General features: G+C 31.4%; 1 protein-coding gene across 15 annotated transcripts in view; it reads left to right on the top strand.

The window, feature by feature from the left end:
* Nucleotides 1-24,570, top strand: part of Wdr62 (WD repeat domain 62) — a 168,543-nt gene that overhangs the window by 93,371 nt on the left and 50,602 nt on the right. For 3 of the 15 annotated variants that reach the window (XM_076398372.1, XM_076398371.1, XM_076398377.1), the window contains one exon: nucleotides 22,271-22,429. The exons of the other annotated variants lie outside the window; for them this stretch is intronic. In XM_076398372.1, the coding sequence (XP_076254487.1) occupies nucleotides 22,373-22,429 (57 nt within the window). In that variant the 5' untranslated portion in view covers nucleotides 22,271-22,372. The remainder of the gene's footprint in view (nucleotides 1-22,270; nucleotides 22,430-24,570) is intronic. 15 annotated transcript variants of the gene reach the window in all.

Genomic DNA, 24,570 nt, shown 5'->3' on the forward strand with positions numbered 1-24,570 from the left:
GTCATGCTGAAAATATTGTTATGTATTTGACCGTATTCGGGCCGTTTTTCGCGCAGTGTTCGCTTTTACCAGCTCATAATATAGCACACCAAGCTGATCCCACTAAATACAGGAGTATTAACTTGGAACCGTGGATATTCGGCTTTGCCGTTGATGTTGATGCATGACCAACAATACGATGCAAAAAACCTTTCCGATTTTACCGTTTGAATAGCATTTCAAAAATTCATCCTGCACAAAATGTCGAAGATTTTGGATTATTCCCATGTTCTTCAAGCGACTAAAAATGGTTTCTTGTGTAACTCCCAGCAATGTTGCATATTCTTCTTCTATTTTACACAGATCATAATCCAGTAAAGCCTTCAAATTCGTCTTCACTTTTTTTGGTCTATACGGAGGACTGTTTTTCTTCAGTGTCAAAATTGCCACTTTTGAAACGTTGAAACCAGTATGTTGAAATCGATGGAGGATGGTTGTCATAAGCTTCATACAGCTTTCGGTGGCCTTCTTTTTCTTTAAATTGAACTAAAAAACTAAAACTTCCCACAAATGCGATTTTACTCGGTACAATGATGAATGACAGTGAGACTTGAAATTGGTTGCACACCATCTATTGTAAATACGTTAAAATTAATATCTAGATCTTATACTACACATTTTAGAGTCACTCTCAATATTACCATCAACATTATCGTCAATAACAATATTTTTGAACAGCTGTATTCACCGTATTAGAAACTATTGTGCCATTACATAATAATGATCTTTTTTGATCTTTTGATCTTTTTAAGCATTTTTGATACTCTTTTTAACTTTTTTTAATAAAATAAATGTACATGAATTTTGCTTATTATTTATTATTTCGTTATAATTACATCTGAAACATAATTTTCGTATAGAAAATGAATTGAAAATGTCAGTTCTGTTAACAATTAATATTAAATTCTATTCAATATTCGGTACTAGTAAAAACGATTCTAAAAACTAAACATCAAGAAGCCAAACTTGAGCAATATTATCGATAAATTATTTATAGAAATCGTTTAATATATTCTGAAGTAGAATTGTTTTTGTTGATAATTTTTTTCTATATGCCTTTGGATTTTAATTAAATATGTCCTAATAACCGAAGCTGATGGAGAAAACGTTGTTTGTCGCGTACTTCATCGAAACAGTAAGATATAGAACGAGGTTATACGAGGAAAATGTAGTTAATAGACCGGCTGGTAATTACCATAGAATATTTTTCTATTCACAGCTACCATTACGCAATTTAACTGTATTTGTTATATAATTACATTTAGTGCAGTTCAATTAAGGACGTAGTACCCTACCTTATACGAAACTACTCATATGGTTAAGTACCGTTTAATTGCTGCAATAAAAGCACACACTATTGTATTGAAAATTTAATCAGTTTAAAATATGATCCAAGATATGATCATATGAGTGTATCCGAATATGACCATTCGAAATAATCATCACAAAAAAATTATTTAGACCTAAATCTTGCTAACTGTCTTTTCAATCATTCTGTTACAATAGTGATATTAATATAAATGAACATTGTAAGTGATATGGCTGTGCCTATACGAGGGTAGTTATAGTTATAGACATTTTATTAAAATACAACCAGTTTAAAACATGCCAAGGGTGGCATATTATGAATATTTAAAATATGTGTGCCAAACATTTTTAAGAGCTGTGCAAACATTTCTAATCCAAAAATGACTTCCTCTCTGTTATAGGGTGACGCGGTTCTTGACAATTTGGGCAACTATGTTAAACGAGGTATTATATTAAAATAAAAGGACGAAAAACCACGAACGACATATATTTTTTATCCAATGTACGTTCACTAAAACACATTCTTCCACTTTTCCTTTTCTTTTTTCTACTGAAGCTCTTCTTTGTATATTTTAGTTTGTAAAAAGAATCCAACAGTGATCTGACATCAATGGGTTTTTGATAGTTAGTTACGGTTTTTATGATTTTGATGAAGAACCATCCTATTTAATCCTTAAAAGCAGTCCACCCTCCTTTTTGAGGATCCGTCATGGATGTGATGAATTGTGGGTTCGTTGGCACCTTCCCTCAGCTTTGTTTCCGAGAGGCCAGGAGAATTTGAAACTATAAGTTTGTAAAATCACTTCCTAAGTATTGGGATTGTTCTTTGAATGCTGATTTTACAAATTGCTTCATCAATCCTAACTTTATGTGCAGTGGTGGTAAAATAACTTTATATTGAGGTACTTAATACTTAGTACTTAACGTTTATTGGTGAACGTTCTTTTCACCAACTTTAAGCTCCCTTAGCGGACAGCTCTTTTTGGTCCAACGGTATGGTCGGTCTCGGCTATTATATCGGCGATATCGGCCACAAAAAGCAAGGGAATTTGTTAAACTCTGCTTGATGTCCGAACAACATGCACAAAATTTTAAAATCGCCGCAAATCTACCAACCATGGTCTTCATATTTTAATTTACGATGAACCAATTCCAGGTTCTTGTAGGTTGCTTTTAAGTCTACGAAATGATCTACAGGAATGAAACCATAAATACCGTCGTTGTAAGGCAGAACTGCTTTAAAGCTGCTTTTAATGAATCTATGAAAAGTCACAATCTTGAACAGCTTTTTTGTTGCAGACGTATGTTTTGGAGTTAATCTTAATCATTTTGTGTCATCAGACTATAAAATTCGATTTGTGTTGGTACTGGTGGACACTGTTATCAAACTTCTACAAAATTCCTCAAAACATTGATTAACATGAACCAGGGATGTTTCTACGTAAAACATTCATAGATTGCTAAATCGCCTCAATAAAAGTTGAGGATTGATATTGAAAGTAAAAGAGGAAGACCTAGACAGAATTGGATAATATTATAAATTAAAAATCTATATTTTATTAAATTCTCCCTCTAAAGAGTCTTTATTACGTTAATTCAGCAAAAAATTAATATACCATTTTCATTTAATTCAAAGAAAAAAAAACATACAAGAAGTTTTTACAAATTTCTATAACCTTTTACATATTTATATTTGGGAAACATTTATTTATGACCTTGAATTAATTAAAGGGACACAATTAGATTAATCATCAAACATTCGAAATCACCAAACTCTCTAATGGATGTTCATTCTATAACAGACAAAAAGTTATGCTAACTAAACGGCATGTTTACAAACAAAATGATGTAATCTAACCTGTTCGAGATTTACTCGCGCGATAATTAGATCTGTACCGCACCGGAGTTATCATATAACGTGCGACATTGGCTTTCTCTTGTTGAATTTTTATATATTTAACTTGGCCGTTAATCAACGTTTACCAGTGTCATAAACGTTACTCAATTGTTTCCTATCGTTACTACGTTACGTTGTTTATACTTGTTATCTCTCTCGCTCTCCGGAATCGTATTTGTCGTGTTTTTTATTTACTATTTTTGCACATTGTTCATAATTAAACAATTTTAGATCGTGATCCAATGAATGATGGAATTTTTTGTCATTTTTATTAGCATCAATTTATACTGTATATTCTATAATTTATTCTATTGGTACAAAAGTGAAAAAATATTAAAACAGATTCTATATAGAAAAATAAAAAAAATCAGAAAAAAACAACGCACTAGGCAAATTATTGACAAAGGCAAATAGTTGATTTTTTTAATTGTTTCATTATTCGCTTCCTGTTAATTTTGACCCCCAGAGATTCTTTTTCTTTATTTTTGTCTGGAGAAACTTATTTTTTCGTTATAGTTTAATGTATATTTTTTACATATTTCCTTCTTTGATCAACAACAGCTAGCTGGTTTGCTCAGTGTTTCTGTTTTTGTTGATTTTCTCTGATTCTGAATAAGCCACTTCACAGATAGGAAGCTTTCTGTCTCTAGAATTATTATTAATAGAATGAAACGAGTAATTATCAACGGTGAGAGTGACGTATAGCTTCCGTCGGCGTTATCTGATCTGGATCTACTGCTTCTACTGCCTGGCCTCCGAATCGGTCCGGTCCTCGGCATTAAGCCTACCGACTAGCTTGTTCATGATTTTTCGGCGGGAATCGAACGAGGAACAATAGTAGGAGGGCCGTCCTGTATTCTTAACCACTATGGTACTGTGGCGATCGCCACGATCCTTTAGACCACCACAAATATATCAACAAGTACAAAGGTTGGCAACGCCGGTGGATTGGTACCATGCAGTTCCAGGATATAAAAGACCATCACGACGACGTCTCGCTCTCTTCTCTTTTCTCCATCCCCTGTAATAGTACCACTTCCACAGCGCTACCGTACTTCCTCTACCTAACCTAATATCCTGTCAATTCTCCCGTCGACCACATGTATCACTCAATATCGAAATAAACAAGTGATTATTAAACCAATGTTTTTCAGTTCTCGTGCAAATTCCTTCCAAAAATAGTAGTGAGTGTTCTGACGAATAATCGCAGCGGCAGCCACACATTTCGACCGACTGACCGACCCGACGAACATTCCTACAGTACCAAGCTGATTCTTCTCTTTTTGATAAAGTATTGTAATTTTGAAAGAATATAGGGAGAATGCTTTGGGTTGCTCTTTACCTCTCCGATGTCTGAACTAACTTATTTAGTAATTGGAATTATTCGATTATAGTTTTATACTTTAATGGTATTTATTTCTCAAGTCTTTTAAGATTTATTCAGTATATATTCAATTGCGATTTCAATTTCAATTGTGGCCCATATCGCACTTTCGTGATTCAATTAAAACGAAACAATCCATCGTTCTTTTCACCCAGGTGATTGTGAAACCTGTGTCAGCATGAAACAATGGACCTTTCTTAATTTGTCGGTCTCCTTAACACGCAGATTCGGTGTCAGGTGAAATGATCGTTCGCGTTCTTGATTCTCAGTTCACGCGTTCCTTTCGATAGCGGCACCAAACAATAAAGGTTGCATATGACCATTGTCGCTGAAATGTTGTATAACATGTAGATATGAGCTCATTCAAATTAGCTGTCACGCTTTTTTGTTATCTGTACTATGATTGTGGTTTGTTCATAATTATATTGATTTTACTGTGTAGATATTTCCACTTTAACAAATTTATAGCCAATAATAACTTATGATCATAAAATACGTGGAATTTATCAATACAATTTTATATTAGAGAACAATATAATTTATACATTCAAAAGAATAATTCATTAATATTTATTGTGTATTTCAAGTAATACACGTACTTCAACACATTTTCAAAATACTTTTCATAGGCCAATTTTAGAATCAGCGTCAATTCCTTCTGCGAATTATCCTTCTTATTGCTTTTATTCGTTATATTATTAAAACACTTTCTATGAAGTGGTACCTTAAGTGATATGAACAGGAATTAATAACACAAAGAAATGTTAAATAAGTATGGTTTTCGAAATCTGCAGCCAAAGTCCATCGAACAGTTTTAGAAATGTATGTAATATTGATGACAATGACAGGGCTCGAGTTGGAAAACTAAGAAGTTCAAAGATAATGATTTATACGACTTATTGGACTTAAGCTCAGCTTAAACTTTCAAAGATTTTTCAGGCAGCTTAGCTCTTGATGAATCATTTGAAAGAGGCAAATTGGTTTCCTGTGGGTTCCATTAATTTCCATGCTGTGAACCAAAAGTTTTTTTGTGGTACTATTACTGGCAATGAAAAGTATATCTACATAATGGGTTAGTCCGGTAGAGCCATTTACGTAGACAACGGAGCGGAATATTTATGGTCATAAGGGTCTACGAGGTATTGTGCGTATGTCTACTGTTGTTAATTAAGCAAATTGACTACGTATTGTTAGAAAGAACAGCGTCAATAGCAAAGTCATTTTGTTTGTCATTCAACTTGCCTTTAGCTCATTCACCAGACATCGGTCTTGGGATTACTATTCATGTCGATGAAGCATGGATTCCTCAAATCAACATTGTTCTTTCGACAAGATATCTCCATGTTGCATTAAAAAAATTTCAGAAAATTTCTTGGAAAGACCTAATAGTTTCTCCCAGTAATTTTATTGTAGATAATTAAGGTATTTTATTGGCATAGAACTAGAAGATATCATACTTGATGAATTTTTTAATATCTGAAACTAACCAGACAATAAAATAATAAATAATTTAATCAACTCATTCAGTCAGTCATCGAATTGTAATTATTTAAACAATAAATATGAAACTCTGAATTTATAATTGAATTAAGATGGAGAACTTTTACTCTCTCGCTAAAATTACTATCATAAATCTCGATATCCGACCATAAATTATCTCGCAATATATAAATTTAGAAAGGCTGATACTTAATGTTTAAAGGTAAATTAAATAGATTTCAATCGCATCCCGCTGTAGCGCGCAGTCGCCATTTCACCGCGACGTTAATTTTTGCACAGCCTTCATCGTATCGACACCGACATGTTTCGGCGCGCACCCGTAACCTTAATTCCCACGCTGACGTCCGCCATCGACGCAGATCTCGCTCTTGGACAATGCAAACCGACGACTACGAATCGGACAACGTTTCCTTTTCATTGATCGAAAAAAGGCCACAGGTGTCGTGCATTGAAATCGAATGTAATCGTGCGTTAACGTTGCTTTGATTTCAAACTGGATGTGCGTGAATCTGCTCTGAATGGCCGGTACTGAACGTCAAACCGCCGAGTTTACTATTTCTCAAGCGAGGTTATTAAGGGTCTAGACCAAAATCTTACTTATCACAATATCATTGCATAATGACTAGGTGTATTCTAGTCAAGTAGGTCCCTAAAGACTATACTTACTAATTGATGTCACCTCACCTATTGTTTTGTTTTGGTTATCAGTCTGAGTTTGGTAATAAAAACAATATTGTAATTAATTTTAATTTACTCTAAATATAGTTTTCCAAATAATATTTGATACATTGAACAGGATAAATTCCAAATATACTAAACTCTAACATAACATTAATTTTACAAACCTCAATCCTTTTTTTCTTAAGGTATATTGCTAAATAATTTTAAGAACTAGTTGTCTTTCAACATTAAGTAATCGAACTACTACATGTCAACAAATAAATCATACACGCTGACACGTTGACATATATGCAGTGAGCAGTCGTCAACTAAACCGTGTCTAATGCGCCTCGAATTACGTAAACAAAATGCGCTTTAACATCTGTGCGACCCACACTCGCTGGGCAGACTTTACTATAAAAAAAAGGAAATCGATATCTACGTTTGATTGAAAAAGATCACTGTTTTTTAAACCATGTTATACATCATTTTATATCGTCAATATTATTTCAGTTCCGTTAGCCAATATGTATTGTTATTTTGTATACAAAACAACACTTTTAGATAATATTCCCAAATAGTTTTAATTTTCGTTTTGTTTATCCATTTAGAATTTCCCTAATAGACACCCCCTTGCTTTATTTGATATCGTTTTTTTTTTGTGTAATTAATAAAAGAAAGAATGTTAGGATTATTACGATCGTAGCTTCCACATAAACTGAATGTGAAAGTTCAGTATGAAGGAATGTTCAATATACAAATAAAAGAAAATAGCAGTAAAGTATGAAATATATGACATATTCAGACCAGGGAGTACCATGATATTGATTGAAGTGTTCCTAACAAAGATAGCTTTGTGAAATGTCTTTGAAGATATATAGTGATAATGAATGATCAAAAATTGCGAGATAAATGAACATATCAGACAACAATTTTTTTGCTTTTTTTATTTCACATATTTTAAGCTAGTCTACAAGCCAGTCTATAATTTAAATAACTTGTTATTAACTTGCCAACAAGTTATGGTATGTTACTTTCTCTGTTTAGGGATAGATCTGAGTCAATAGCCGTTCAAGAATGCGCTTATATACCACATCGATATCTAGAAATAATAAAATAGGAGCAAAATGCACGTAACAGTGGATTAGATTCCAATAAAAACTGAAGCATGAAGGATGAATAATTTTTAACTCAGTACAAAAGACTTCCAGACATATTTTCAGTTTCAAGAAGTGTTCTTTCAACACATTTTCAGATTGTTTATATGTATCATTGTGCTCAATAGTTTTATGAAAATTAAAACGACTTTATAGTTATAAAAATGCCTTTATTTTTCAGTACAATTTCTCTCAACTATAATACACTTGTATCATTGATCCTACAATTTATTCATCTCATCACTGTAGACGGTTTTCCGTAAACCTACCCATTTACGGTAGCTATTAGTTCTTATTTTGTTAAAAAAATACTATTCATCGAAATATTATTGAGATGTGAATATTATGGTCTTACCACTTTGAAGGTAATCCACAAGAAAAATTCGTTTTACATCTCAAAAAGACGACCTTTTGGTCGCTTTTTTTTATATCGTTTCAAAGTAAGAGCCCTGATACTAAACTCACCTTATCAGATTATCATATTTAAGTAAGTTGTTTTAATGGCTGAGTGATTAGCCAGTGAGTAGATGTCATGGTTCGTTCGAATACTTAAAAAACCTTCTGACTCTATTCTACTTCATTAAATTGAGTCCAGTGTTCAGTTCAGTTGAGTCCAGTTCAAAGCTAACTGTGTCCATATCTCATACATCGTTGATTTGTATTCTGTTTGTATTTTTTTATTTGTATTCTTTTCATCCTCCCAGTTTTTCTTATGTACTCTTTTCAACTTTCAGGGGAAAATTTCTTCTAATTTCTTCTTTTCTTCTAAAATTTAGCTTTTAGCTCTAGGGAGCGTCTGGGACATCTTGTATTCATTCCACTGCAGTCTGCTGTTCCTTAAAAAACTGAACTAAAGCTGAAGGACTGCTAGACCTTTTCGATCTTATCCTTTTCTGTGTCACTTTTTATAATAGGTGCACGTTGGATCTTATTCCCCGAACTATATCCATTGAGCAAGGACACGCCAGAGGTTTAGTTCATTCTCTAAGGAATCGAATTCGGATCTGATTAAAGCTCTGTAAATTAAATGATCAGAAATGGTATTTGGAATGACCACTTCTGTATTGTGAAGGTATCTGCTTGTATGTGGTAGTTTACTGTCTGGCCACTGTCTTTTCGTTAAACTAAAATGGCTAGGAAATTAATTTCGGAGTTATTCTTGTTGGTAAATTATTTTTCATGGTGATTCATCAATGTTAATAATAGGACTTGTAACAGGATATAGTAACTATGAAAGCGCAATTTTCGGCTGATCACAGGTACTTAAATATGAGGGCCTGACTAGGAGAGCTTCAGTATTCTTCAATAAATTTAGTCAATACACGCGGCTCCATTTCTTTTAGGATGGATCGATTGTTAATGAATGAGCCATTTATTATGCATACTTGTCTTTGAAACGTATGTTTTAATACAAATACATTTAACCTAATCATAACATTTTGATTTAGTTAAATAATAATAATTTATAGAATCATATTATAACATAGTATAGTTCATAAAAATTTTTAATATTCAAATCATTTTCAAGATAATCACCAACTTGAATATAAATATTACATCGTTATTAATTTTAATGCATCGTTTTATTACCATTAAATATCTCTGCTTCGTTTACATTACGCATTACAGTCGAACGAATAGTTCATATAAAACAATTATAATAAACATCTGTTGGGTAAAAATATATTAAAGTCATATAAAACTATTGACATACATCTACCTCCTCAATGAGAAAATCATACTCGCTATTTTGTAGAAAGTAAAGGAAATTAAAATAAATGTGGGTAGAATTTTCTTTTGTTTGGTGTTAATAAGGTGCCGTGGTAATGAGAGAGGCGAACGAAAAAGTTCTATACATTTTTTCTACCTACGATTCGATTAGTTCTCGCCAGCCAAGGTGATGAATGAATTTATTTTTCTCATACTAAAACACGAACAAACATATATAATTCATTAGGTGTCTCGATTTAATCAGCGACTTGATTTTTATTCCTTAATAAAATAAAATGATATCCAAATGAATGTGCTCCCTATCACGTAAATGTTTTTCTTTTATTTAGACACCAAATTGAGATGATTTATTACAGTTCTAAACAAAAATTACATAGGTTTACAAAAAAAAAAAGATGTTTAGGTTTTGTGACTGATTCTCTACGTTTTTGGGTGTACTGAATTCGAAAATGATCACCTTTTTTGACATAGGACCACACGTTCTTGACATATTGGGTAACTATGTTAAACGATTTATTACATTACAATAAAAGAGAATAAACTTGAAAATTATTATTTTATTTACAAACCATTAAACACATAAACATTTTTAAGGATCTGTTATGGTAATTATGTATTGCGGTTCAATAATTAGCTGTATAATGTCTGATCCAAGGAAAAGACCTTCCTTTACTTTTTCTACTTTTTTTACTTTTGTTTCTGAGATGCATAAAAACTTGATATCAAATATTTGAAGCATTCTGCATCTTTGGAGTGATTTTACAATTTGCTTCATCAATTCCAACTTATATGGGGAGATACCAACGTTTCTCGGCGACCAACTCAGTCATTTGTTCGGTCTCTGCTATCCCATAGACACAAGAAGTGGGGATTAAAATCGCCGCACACTTGCCAACTATGGGTTTCAAATTTTAATTTGCGAAGAAACAATTCCAAAGAAGTTCTTGTAGGTATAAGAAAGAACTGCTTTAAAGCTTCTTTTGGATGGTCATGCATCAATCCTGATGTCCTGAATTTTTTCCATGTTATTATCGTTTTCGGTAATTCAAAATATACAGAAATCGGTTGAAAATACTGAAACAATTTTTTTTGCAATCCTTCCACCAATCCTTGCTTCAAACAATCTTTTCACCTAGTCCATCTTTCCCATGTTCGAACAGCTATGAGAACGTATATAATAGTACATCTCTTCTTATCTATAATGCTGCAATCTAATAAATAACTCTCATATGTTTGCGACTATTTGTTTTTATCAGTTTATTCATTTTCCTCCCTTTATTATCTTGCAATTTTTGTTGCGATGATATGATTGCGATTTATTTATGATATATTAATATGTTCATATCTATATAAAGGCGGAGAGAAAGAAGCCATAAAACACGAAAACTCATTCATGGAAAATGGAAAGTCGTAGATTGCCATGGTATATAAACTTGAGGTATATAAAAACTTCATGGCCACGAAACTGAAACAATGCAACAGTATTTAGGGTACCACCAAATGTTTGTTTCAACTAAATAGAAAGAGCATTATGAAACGGTAGCAAAAATTGCCAATCACCATTAACAATTCGTTGAAAAGCTAACTACTCCAGCGTAAGAAATTTCGACATTACGAATATACAGCAGTTTTTATATATATTCTGGAAAACACAATGAGATAAATTGAGATGTCATCCCAATCGTCAATAAGTTTTGCTCACCATTCTTGAAAATAGATGGACTTTCTATTTTTTATTTTTAAATATCTATTCATTTTTAGCATAATTAATACATTTTAAATAATATTTAGACACTAACCAAAAATGAAAATGCCTTGATGAGAAAGTGAGATAAATATACTTGAGATATAAATACATGCTTGAACGGCTGTCGGCACTAGTTAGTCCCTAAATAGAGAAAGTAACGTATCATGCATAACCATGTTAACAATATAAAACAATTCCAGTTAAGTATTTGTTGATCAGAAAGTTTACATAAAAGTGAAATAACGAAAATGATGGAAATGTTAACAGAAACTCTCAACGATAATTTTCACATTTCTATCTTCTTGTTTACATGCATATATAGAGTCTTGTTTTATTCTGCCATATTTAATCTGCTATGTTTCTGTCGATGAGATTTTTTTAAACATTATAAATATACAATCTACAGTACGTATTTAATCTAGAAATAACTTTAATATTATATAACAAATACATTTCTTTTACAATTGCAATTTGCGCATTGCTCAGGCTTATTAGGACAATGTACAGATCTTTCAAACTATATCTAAATTTACCATAATTAATTTGACTATTATTGTCTGCTATAAATATTTTCGTAAATATTTTAATTAAATTAGTTATCATTCTATCAAACCTGGAAGTTTTTTTTAACAAATTTCAAGCAAACATGTAAAATTATTTAGATTATTTTAACTTTGAATAGTACCACTCAAGCGTGACGTGATAGAAATGAAAATAATGATTAAAGGATTTTGAGATTTTAAAAGAACTAATAAATAAATGTTGGAGTAACGAAATCTTATGACGCATTAACCAATCTAACTCTCCAATAACTTACAGACCAACAAATAAACCTATCTTTATTGCAACTGGAAAGAAATGCAAATATGTAAAACTGAGTTCATGTCGTCCTCCTAAACACCAACAAAAATAATCCATAAAGTTACATATAACCAACATCAAAAGTATCCTATCACTATCTTATAAGATTTGAATTTGACAGTGTACTAGGTGGTTGCATGTATCCTGATATTTTTTCATTTTAAAAGGGCTTTTATTGAGAAAAAAATGATCATCATTTTCTCCAAATTTTTATGTATTTCTGGCACCATGGCTATGTCAAAAGAACGATGTTAGTTTGGCAGCGATCTAATTTTCAATCAATTTTCGTATTTCTTTCGTAGCATTTCGAAACATGTACCAGCCAAATTACTATGTCTGCTGAATACACTGGATACGTCAAAAGTTCTACACAAGCTGCAACTGTATAGAAATGTGTTTCCGTCCTATTGCTTTTTTTTTGCAACAGTACGTTGCTCAATTTGTTCATTTGATTTGTCGTCATCTATAATAACAATTTCGATTTCTCAACTCATGGCTATGACATTATGACCATGAGTATTCCGCTTTGATATCGACGTACATGGCTCCCCTGGACTAATCCATGACTTTTTGTGCTTGAGATTGATCTTTTGGGAACTCTTCATCATCGGTCACAATACGCTACAGAAAACTCCTTTTTTGCTTCACAAACAATGAAACCACAATGTTGATACGATTTCAAATGGCATTCTCAATCAATTCGTATGGTAGCCATTTTCCCTCCTTTTAATTCTCTCTCGCCTATCGTCTGTTCATGAACTGCTAAAATGTTCTTTGAGACTTTGAGCTGGGTGGATGAAGAAACAGCATCATCATAAGTTTTGAAAAGCTTTTTATGCTTATTTCTTAGACGTCTAAACATCAATTTCTATAATAGCTATTAAGTTATTGCTTAAATATTTACAATATATTTACATAGAAATAATTATATCCTACCATAAAAGCGTACCTCGGGATTTTCGACAATCTAAATAATTTTTACCGATTTGGTCTATTGATGTCTAGCTTGTGTATATTCTTACGTCGTCTTGCCAATAAATGTTTGGAACTCGTGTTGACAAAAATGAAAGTGTAAGTGTTTGAATGGGACGATTCACTGGCTATAAATTTCGGTTAGTTTTCTCCGCCCACATCAGCAACAGTTCTGTGCAAGGTTAAACGATACATGCCGCGCGAATTGTCTTTTGTGATTTGCATTTTTTACGTAACCGTAAATTATAGAGTTTTTCATCATTCGTTTCGGTGGAACTCGTACTGACGATGATACTTAAATGGTTGATTTTATGGCGATTTTTTATTTATTATTTTTAATGTTTATTTGATTTTGTGATGGTGGGTGAGTTTTTATTTCTATTGCAAAACATTTGACGTTATACGTGAAGCTGCATTTTCAAAGCATTTGTTAACTAACATATAGTAATTACAAGTAACATATTATATTACCACTTTATATATATTCCAGATATATAATGTATTGTAGAGATTATTCGTATAAAATATGTTCGAAATGTTTTGCGGTATTTTTTTTGTTTTTGTAGTAATAACACTACTCAATATAAATCTAAATTTATTTTTTATCTGAGATTGCCATATATAATTATTATTCATTGACATGGGTATAACGGGAATATATAAATAATTGTTTTCTCATAAATCACATTTCAATTCCTATATAAAAAGCCACATCACCATTTTTAAATATAAATGTCTCCTCACGTTTCTGACAATACTTTTATTTTAGCGAAAAAATAAAAGTTATGAAGAAATAAAAGTAAGTTATAGTAGCAATGAGATTGAGACTTTTGTTTTTCCGTGCAAATCAACAATTTTTTGTCGCGCTAATTAAAGTTTTTTATGCTTGTTTCTCAGTATTACGTATTAAGAATAGGTGAAACACATGGGCTGGAAAGTCTCCGGCCTAACACATATTGCATTCACCGCTTTTTCAGTTAGTACGAACCTTCAAAAGAAAGCTGTTAAAATTTTGTAATATTGTACTCATAAGTTTTATTAATCGAATTATTGTGCTAAGAGAGATACTACTTTTTTTATTTTCAAAACAATGGATCAAATAGAATTTCATATTTTAATTTTACGCTGCTTCTTGATGTGAAAAGATACTGTTCAAGCGAAGCATTGACTTCAAAAATGTTATAAGGACTACGCTTCATCAGAAACAATAAAACGTTGGTTGTCTTCAAACGCGGTGCTAGAGTCACCGATTATGCAGAATACAGTCCACATGAGGTGGTAACACTAGAAAACATCAAAAAAATCTACAACATCATTTTGAATGATCAAAAAGTGAAGTTTCGTAAGTTTGCTATCATCGTAGATATATCAAAAGAACGTGTTGGTTTTATGTTACATGAGCATTTGACTATAAGAAAGATCTGTTCAAACTGGCTGCCGCGTCTGCTCATTGTTACTAAAACCAATATGATTGATTGTGTTGATGATTCTGAGCAGTGTTTGACCATGTTTAAACGTAACAAACCGGAATTATTGAGTCGATATTTGTCAAGGATGAAACATGGCTTCATCACTTCACTCCGGAAAATGGTCGTCGTCTAAGCGAAGAGCAACTGGTGACAGGTCTATTTTGATGCAAAAAATAAATCGTTCTACAAAAGTGGTATTGAATTGTTAGATCGACGCTGGAATGATTGTGTTGCTCTTAATGGAGATTACGTTGACGAACAAAGCCAGTTTCGAACAAAAATCGCACTTTTCGAAAAACACTCGCGAAACACTTTTCATCACATATGTTACGTATGAATAGAAATATGAATTTTCATTTAAATATTTCCTATTTAGATGCATCTTCTAGGTCGAAATTCTGATTCTCACAATTTTCATTGTCTGTCAAAAGTAAATTATTCTCTTTTTCCATTAGATCTTGAGCTGGAAATTCAAGAACAGATAACTCATTGGAAAGTGATCGAGTTTTTAATACTGAATATACATTAGCATATATAGTACTTCGACACAATATTTAGACATTCCCTGCATGAAACAAAAATAGCAATCCACGGCATAACTCGTTAGCTCATTCCATAACAAAAATCATTTTAAACATTACTCCCCTGTAACAACCATTAGAATTTGTGCAAGACTTTAAACAGAATACTCAAACGCAAATGGAGACCATTCAAGTTTATTGATTACTACCGAATTACCAACTTTTTCACAATCGAATATACTTTAAATATTAAATATTCATATAGATCTAATATCAACGTAAGCCATATTAGGTTTCAGGTTTTCAGATATATATTGGTCTAAAAGTATGAAATATAAATGTAAACAACTCTTAAATTCAATAGCTTTAACATTTGTCTACATAAAACAGTTTTTCATTTAATGTTATTGTGTTATTCAATGTATACGAAGCTAATTATGGAATGCTCAAAACTGAATTTTCGACTTTCATGACTTTTATTTTATTTGAAAAATCTGTTCGCAAATCCCATCAAAGACTTTTAGAAACTAATGGTGATGTTGCTCCGACATATCCCAATTGTCTATTTTACACAGAAGACAAAGAACGGCCTTATTATTGATCGAATGGGAGGATCTACCGAACCCAGCGTACTCATCAGACATAGCGCCTTCTGACTACTACTTATTCAGAACTATTTTAGCAAGGCTTGGCTGGCACATAATTTCGAAATGAATCAATGGTATCGCTATGTTGCCAGAGATATGGAAAAATATTCGAATGCAAAGTAAAAAATATTTTGATTAATATAATGATGTTTTTTAAACTGAAAAAATGATCTAGAAACAACGTCTAATATCTATTATTAGTCAACATCATTACTTGAGTAGGATATTCAATATTAGAAGTAACGTCATTCAAATCACTGTAACATAGTAATTAACAACTGATATTTATTCACGCTTTAATACTTTTCGATAGAAGTTATACTTTAAAATGTGAATAACGAAGATTTGTTCGTTTCGATTATCAAAAGTATGAATTATCATAAGAAACTGGCAATATATTAATCAAATATACTCTCAATGTACAAATGTTATTCCCTTTAAAAGAAAGTATGCTTTGCAAATCTTAAAATGAAATTTTTACTTTATGACTATTTTCGAATCGATGCGGGTTATAAACGCATTCCTGAACGGCTATCGACATCAGCTTATCCCTAAACGGAGAAAGTAATGTACAGTGTCAGCAAGTGATTGCAGTTATGTACATGTTTGAAACGTAGTAAATATAAGGAAAAAATACCAGGATATGAATTAACGGTTTTGGTGTACAATTATCTTACCATCTTCTTGTTTGAATATTTCTAATGACAACTTAATGGCGTAGTATTTCATGTTACATTGTGTCGACGAATTATATTGACTTGATGTTATTGACAACAATGTTATGTTTAAAATGTAACATACGGACTGATAATATATACAGTGAATATATTATGTTTTATTTTGTTTTAAAGTAATGCTGGTTGAAACTCTGTCTTTGCAGAAGCTTAATGTTCTTTGTTAAATATTAAAAAAAGTAACAGATGCGATTAAAGATTAAGGATGAATAAATTTTACTATGTTGAAAAGGTATGAGTATTGATTTCAAAGAAATTATCACTTATTTCCATAGATCTAGTAGTGGGATCTTGCTGTGCAACCTTTTCATTGTTAAGAATGAAGGCAACATGCAAATAAGCTAATTCTTGAAATTCAAAAACGTTTTATTAACTTGGAATTCCAAGTTTGTTCTAAAAGGGTTTCTAGAGAAATGAAAGTATTAAGTACTTATATATGTTTTGATCAACAATACCTATTGGAGAACATGTGAACCATCTATGTGAACAGCTGTTTACAGTTGTTTAACTTTTAACTTTTAACTTTTAACCTTTAGTATTAGTGAGTTTTGTTCTTTCGTTCACAGATTAAAAGTGGTGATTTGGATGTTTATGACAAAAAAACTGCTTGAAAGATCAAACATTTTGAACACAATGACTATTAGACGAAAACGAAAGCTCAAACTCTCGAAACACTTTCAGACAACTTGGCAGTTGATGAATTAATAATTTCCAGACGTTTACACACGATGGAAAAGATCTAAAAGAAAGGAAAATGACTATCGCACGAACTTTTTGAAAATGCCATTTTGAACCATTTCAAGCACCACTGTTTTAGAGTTCGGGGTTTTAAGAGTTTTCCGTGACGTATTGTGACTCTGGCTAAAAGATAGATCAACGATAATCATAAGCGCAAAATATCATGGGTTAGTTCAGCCATCTGCATCGACATCGAACTGGAATATTCATGGTCATTCACCAAGTCTTCGCTTCTATATCATAAAATATGACATTCTTCTAGAAACTTATTATTTCGATACGATATCACCATGTTGCCAAAGAAAATGGTAATAGATAGAAAACATTTAGATGATAAATTTTTTCAATAAATGCGTTTTTAAATTTAAAACAAGATGAGAACACACGCAAGCATCTAATAGTACGTTCTGTTTCATAACAAGGCCTTAAACTAACAATATTATTTCTTAAAATTTATTCATCGTCCTTAAAATATAGAATTAGACAGGACCGTAATAGGAAAATTTGAACAAAGCGAATTAATCCAATCATGATAGAGGATTTTCTTGGTCGGGAGTTATGACGATTAAACATAATAATAAACATTTAATAACAATTAATAGACATAAAAGGTATTAAATAAATAGAGCTGTAGAATTGGGGAAGATACAACAAAAATTAATACGAGAATTGTAAGCTAAAAGCTTGGTTATATTTGGCGAGAGAACAAATGATGAAAATTATAAAACAGATCATAGCATAAATCAGAAAGGATAAAGTTGAAAGGATAAATAGAATGGGCTATTTATCAGAAGAACAGAACAAGAAATTACGAATATGTACGTGAAGAACTTGAAAGTTGAGTAATAATTATGGGTACATAACACAAAAGTGCCAGGCGTAACAAAGAATACCCTTTTTTGTTCAAAATTAGTTTTATTCATCAACGTAATCTCCATCAAGAGCAATACAATCATTCCAGCGTCGTTCTAACATTTCAATACCATTTTTTTAGAATATTGTATGTTTTTCCTCAAAATACGCCTGTCATCAGTTGTTGTCCACTCAGATGACAATCGTTTTGATTCCGGAGTGAAGTGGTGGATTCATGTTTTATCCACTGTCACATATCGACGTAAAAATACCGGTTTGTTACGTTTAAACATGGCCAAACACTGTTCAGACTCATCAACACATTCTTGTTTTTGCTCAACAGTAAGCAAACGCGACACTCACTTTAAACAGAGCTTTTTCGCAGTCAAATGCTCATGCAGTATAAAACTAATACATTCTTTTGACATCTTTACAATGTTAGGTAACTCACGAAACTTTACTTTTCGATCACTCAAAACGATTTTGTGCATTTTTAATATTTTCTGGTGTTACCACCTCATCTGAACGTTCACTGCATTCTATATCATCGGTGTCCCTACGATCACGTTTAAAGTCAGCAAACCAACGTTTTATTGTTGTTTCTGATGGAGCACAGTAATTATAACACTTTTCAAGCTTGCTTCGCTTAAACGTTATTTTATCCTATCAAGAAGCAGTGTAAAATTAATGCACGGAATTGTTTTGATCCATTGTTTCGAAAATAACAAAAGTAGTGTCACTCTTAGCACATTAACTCACAAACTTAGAAAGAAATATAATTGAATCAATAATAATAACTGATATAATACAAAACGTGTATATAATTATATTTGAATATTAAATATGAAAATAAAAACTGAGCGAACAACCCAGCATGATTTATGGTCAAGTTAATTTATTCATAAAATGTATTCATAACGTTTAAAATTGCAATAACCTTCACTTCATTCGACTATTGATTCGTTAGATTCTATATGAGAACATATCTCCTTAATTGGCTCGTAGCAAACGTTTTAACCATCTCATTTCACTAAATAGATTGTTGCATGCCACCGATCGTACACAAGCGATTATTAAGTACGCTTAATAATAACAAATGCACTTTGTTAACATACAATCATCACAGCCGCCGTCATTCCAATCGAGCTACTAAACAATTAACATATTAAAAAACAAAGCCAAGGCCTGGCGGTGTCATATTTCGATTCGTACTCGATAGTTTCGTAGGTGTATGTAGAGAACCGATAGCACACAGATCCGTAACAGTAAATAATATGGTGTGACGCGTTTACACAGTCGAATAAGTGGTATGCGAAAATCATATATCATGCGTAGCGGTGCGAACTTACCGTATTTTATTAAGTCTGCTTTTGTCTACGTGCAAAGGATTTCGATTAATTGCTTTCAACAACCAACGAAATGAAAAAACAAAACGCGGTTTCAATTGGTTATTATTGAAGGTATGATTTAATAATATTTATGACGCTTGTAGTGAATCGTCCAGGTTGCCTAAATGGAATTTTTAATGAGAATTGTCCAGGTGAACGTTCTAGTTAATTTATCGAATGTCTTTATAGGATAGGTCATCAGTTTCTTTTAATAATAACATTCAAGTTAATCCTGTAGACATTTGTTGATTTATTTAAGATCTTCAAGTATTTGTGAAAAAGGATTTCACTCAGTGTTTAAATATATTCGAACATAAACCAAACTGCCAATGTCTAGATTTCTCACTCATCATCACCTTAATATAAACACCCTTAACGTCTTCAATCGCGAACACCTTTCTCATAAATAAACGACCAAAAGACATGATAATTAAGGACTTGTTGGACATGATCGTTGTCCCGTCTGGAATTTGGCTTTGTTGATCTTTTGAATATCACTGTTTCTACCCCAATGTCCATGGTGTACCATGTATGGTATAGTTCCAAGTTTTGGAGACCCCACTTTCCAAGAAACTACGGGTAAGAAACTGTCCAAATCCTAATAGGTTATATTAGTTCGCAGCAACTTCACTTCGCCTTTGGTTGCCTTACACCCTGAACTGCGATGCTTGTACCGGGAATTCATAGGTTAGAGGTGCTATAATTAATTTGGTTTCAGTAAATTTAATGGTTTCAAAAGAGAACAAGCGTATGATCTCCCCGGCATCCTATCGACTATGCCAGTTATGAAATGAGAATGGAATTTAAAACATTGAAACTTTCAGTTTACTTTAAAGTGCTATTTTATTTTATGGAAAGAAGAAATTACTTCTGAACTGCGATACAAGACACTGACGGTTTTTATTTATTAGAAAACAGACAAAACCCCATTCGACGTCTAATTTTTGACATCACGTAGCCAGTGCTTGTAGATCACTGGATTACTACTAGTTCTAAACATTTTGTCATAAAAAATAATACAACGACCTCAAATCCTGGAGAAGGATTTTTTTCGAAATGGTATTGTCAAGTATTTCTTGTGATACTTTGACACTAATACGTCTGTCAATGTTAAGCGTGCTACTACCATCAATGTCGAAATAACAGGCAGTTAATTTATAGAATCTACAGAACTACAATTATGACATACAATATCCACCAACAGTGCGACAATTGATATCTTCTATATATAAAAGACTAAAAATAAAATAAAATTAGAATGGATTGATAAGTAATGTCATGTCATCAGTGTCAAAATTGATTGTTTTGTATATTTGTTAGTACTTTACTAGTACTTGTCATTAATCTGTAACTTCTCTTTATTTATTAATTTATTTGAATTAAGAAGAATCTATTGATCTTTATTTATCGTTTTAATTAGCATTTTATTATGCTTTTTCTATTAAATACATTTTATATTAAGTTTATACTACTCCCACATTCTATCAATTTATGTATTAAATATTATTTATATTGTAAATTATAACAATTTTAATTTAAGTTGCCAGTTTATCTCGTTCATTATACACCTTCATTAGATATTTTCACCAAATGCACATGTTTTATTTTCCAATATTATTTGGAATTTATTTATAACATATCTCAAAATTTGACATAATTTGTATCATTAATTATTTCAATATTTTCAAAATGATCAGCTTAATTGTGCTTGTGCAGCTCAAAACACTACTACCATATTGTGTTTTCCATAAAAGTATCTACATGTAACATTATACAATAGCACAATATTATATTATATATTTATTTTATAGAGCTAGTATGTATGTTTAAATATATAAGTTTTTATTTATATAAATAACTAACTGCTTCTATATAGATTTTCATGAATTTCGAATGCTATACTCCACAAATGATGTTTCGTTGACTTGTCATTTGACGTGATCATCCGAACCGATGAAGAAATAGGTTTTTTGGACTCTTTGAAAATGGCATCAAATAAAAACTAAAATCTAATGACGAACATTGTTTTCGTATTAACAAAGTTAAAGAAGTCCCGATGATGAAATATAGCAAAATATTACGTCAACTACTGTAAATCCCTCATAATTAATTCACACTCCCAGTACTTTGATTCGTCTTCTTTGAACAATGAAGGCCTGGGCGTGGTAACTCTTAACCTATTTAAATGTATTGTTATAATAGTTCGATGCATCTTATTTAGATCTGTGGTTATTCGAATTGTTCTAATATTGGAACAAGGTTATTGGTCCAATATGAAACCAAAAAATTAACTATTAAAAATGTACTTATGTCGATGAGTATTCCAAAAGCCCACAGTGTTACAATTTTCTAACGCTTCAAGGTTAGAACAAGCATTCGTTTGTTTTGTATACAATTCTGATGCTCAAGCTTTAGATATTTATGTCTCAATCTTGATATGATATTTGATTCAAATTATCATTTCTGAACTATATAGCAATATATATATATATAATTTATATAAAGGTCGCGATTAGATTACATATATTATAATATCGATATCAATTTATTTTAATATTCCTAAACTATATTAACCATATTTCATAAATACATGCTTTTTTAACAACATATGCCGAGAATTGTTTTTATGTAAATTCCCTACAAATATATTTTCTTTATTATTTAGGATTATATGAGTTCCTCCATTCTGTAACGTATTGAGTCGATAGATACGTTATTTGCAATACCGAACTCGATCCAAACCTTTCGTATTTTGTTGGTGATCAAAATGATGCCCAGAAATTCTTCTCCGATCATCGACAAGGAAATTGTTTGCACCTATAAGGTAAAATTATATGGAGTTTATTCTCATAACATCTGACTAAACGTAACCCATCGGTAACCTGCGGTTTTGGTAAAGTAATCGAAGCTAAAATAATGCTATATCTAACTGAAAATTGAATATAGTGACACAATAAGGTAGGTAAAATAATTAATATATCATAGATATTCATTATAATTATTTAATATCTTACTATATTTAACTATATATGCTTCTACTAAACTTCGTTTTTTCTTCCAATAATTTTCCGTTAAAACAGGTGTCAAAATTGTACTGAAATTATTTCCACATCATTTCCATACTGATACTATGGTTCGATTAATAACTTTAGAAACATTTTGGATTATTTTGTTTCTTTACAATTATTGTTTCATTGTCGTTAAATCCTAATTGCATTGTTTCTAATGGCCTATGAATTTGGATTTTGTTGCTTATCCACTAGCTAGAGATCAGTTACAAGTTTTTATACTTTTCTTTTATAGAGCATCATTAAGAGAACAGTCGAATTTTGTTAAATTAAAAATAAAACTATGGAAGAGATTGATGCTACCTATATGTCCAGTTTCAGTGAATTAGTAGATTTAACAGACGATTTGACCATTTTTTACACTGACCAAGGCAACAGGAGTTCCATTTTACTATTGCGATAGTCGCGGGTTCAAATTCTGCCATGATATGGTTGTAATTTTGTGTTTGTAATTGTGATTGTCCCCATGCAAGACTAAAATTCGGCATAGAAAATGACACCAATAACCAAGCTGGGTTCTGGTTAGAACCGAATGTCTTTTCGATGGTCTTTAAGTTACAAATATGACATATTTGCTGATATTTATGATTAACTATGTAGTCATCTTTTTGTAAACTTCGTCCGATTTTATAACAATCCTGTGATTTTTTGAGAATCTACCATTTCAATGTCCGCATAGGCGATTATTAAATAATATTGGCATATTTGTTGATATTCGCAAAATTTTTGGGAATATTTTATCAATACCTTCGCCCGAAAGAATACATATATTATGAAACTATATATCTTAAAATTTAATTTTATAAAACTGAAAATTGGCTAGTGAAAATAGGTTAGTGAGCTGTCAAAACCTGCACCTGTTTAATAATTTAAAATCCCTATGTTTAACATTATATAAGAATCTAAAGGAAATAAAACACACGTTTGTTTTAATTTTTATTTTTCAAAATAACAATGTTTAGAAACTTTTACTATTCCATCAATCTTTCACAAATTTTCATATATTTGTTGTATTTTATACTAAATCAATATATTGAATCTTTTTCTTAATTTCTTTCACTGTAGCGGGTCATTGCACAAATATATACGCTAGTTCATTTCTTAATGATAGCTAATCATGATTTGTCATAACGATTTTATTGTTATTAATGATAGGTTGGTATATACTATAGGTTGATATATCATCCGAATCATATTCTAAATTTTCGTTTAGAAATAGTAGAAATAGTGCTACTTTTTATATTATGTTTATATTCATTATTTTTTCTAAGGTTGCTACATTTTTTAAATATCTTATTAATAAAATTGACATTTTAACAAAAAAGATTACATATTTACATATTCCGCAAAATCGTTAAGACAGCTGCAAAATCATTAAAGCTGAAATTGAGTTTTTATAAAAAAGGTTACACTTGATTTAATATTCATCAGACTCTTGTAGCATCCGCTTTCAATTGTTTTGTAATTTTTCCCTAATGAGATTAATTTTAATGAGATCGCTTAACAACAAATTTAGGTCACCATAAAATGTCGTATATTAATGAGAAAATAATTACATTTTCCTTGAATCATCGGAATATTTAATCATTTTTACAAAATCCCAAAAATAAAAATTTTTTTTGTTTGTTTGGAAATTACCACGCCGTATATTAAAAATTCTAATTATTAATGAAAAGCACATACGTTGTTTTTTAGTTATAGAAATTTTCGATGGCTATCTCGAACACTAAATAGCGTTTAATTATTAAAGATAAACGTATATTATGAACAATAAAAAAGGGAAAGTTAACATCTGAAAGAGAGTTCTTTGTAGATCAAAAAAAGCACATATACTAATATAAAAAAGCCGCCTTGATTAGAATTCGACTTTGATCAAGTGAGCCGTAGGCCAATTTAC

The sequence above is a fragment of the Rhynchophorus ferrugineus genome, unplaced genomic scaffold, assembly GCF_030347505.1.
Source record: "Rhynchophorus ferrugineus isolate W39M unplaced genomic scaffold, kcgeb_rfMv2 rfM3, whole genome shotgun sequence".
Classification (NCBI taxonomy): Eukaryota; Metazoa; Arthropoda; class Insecta; order Coleoptera; family Curculionidae; genus Rhynchophorus; species Rhynchophorus ferrugineus.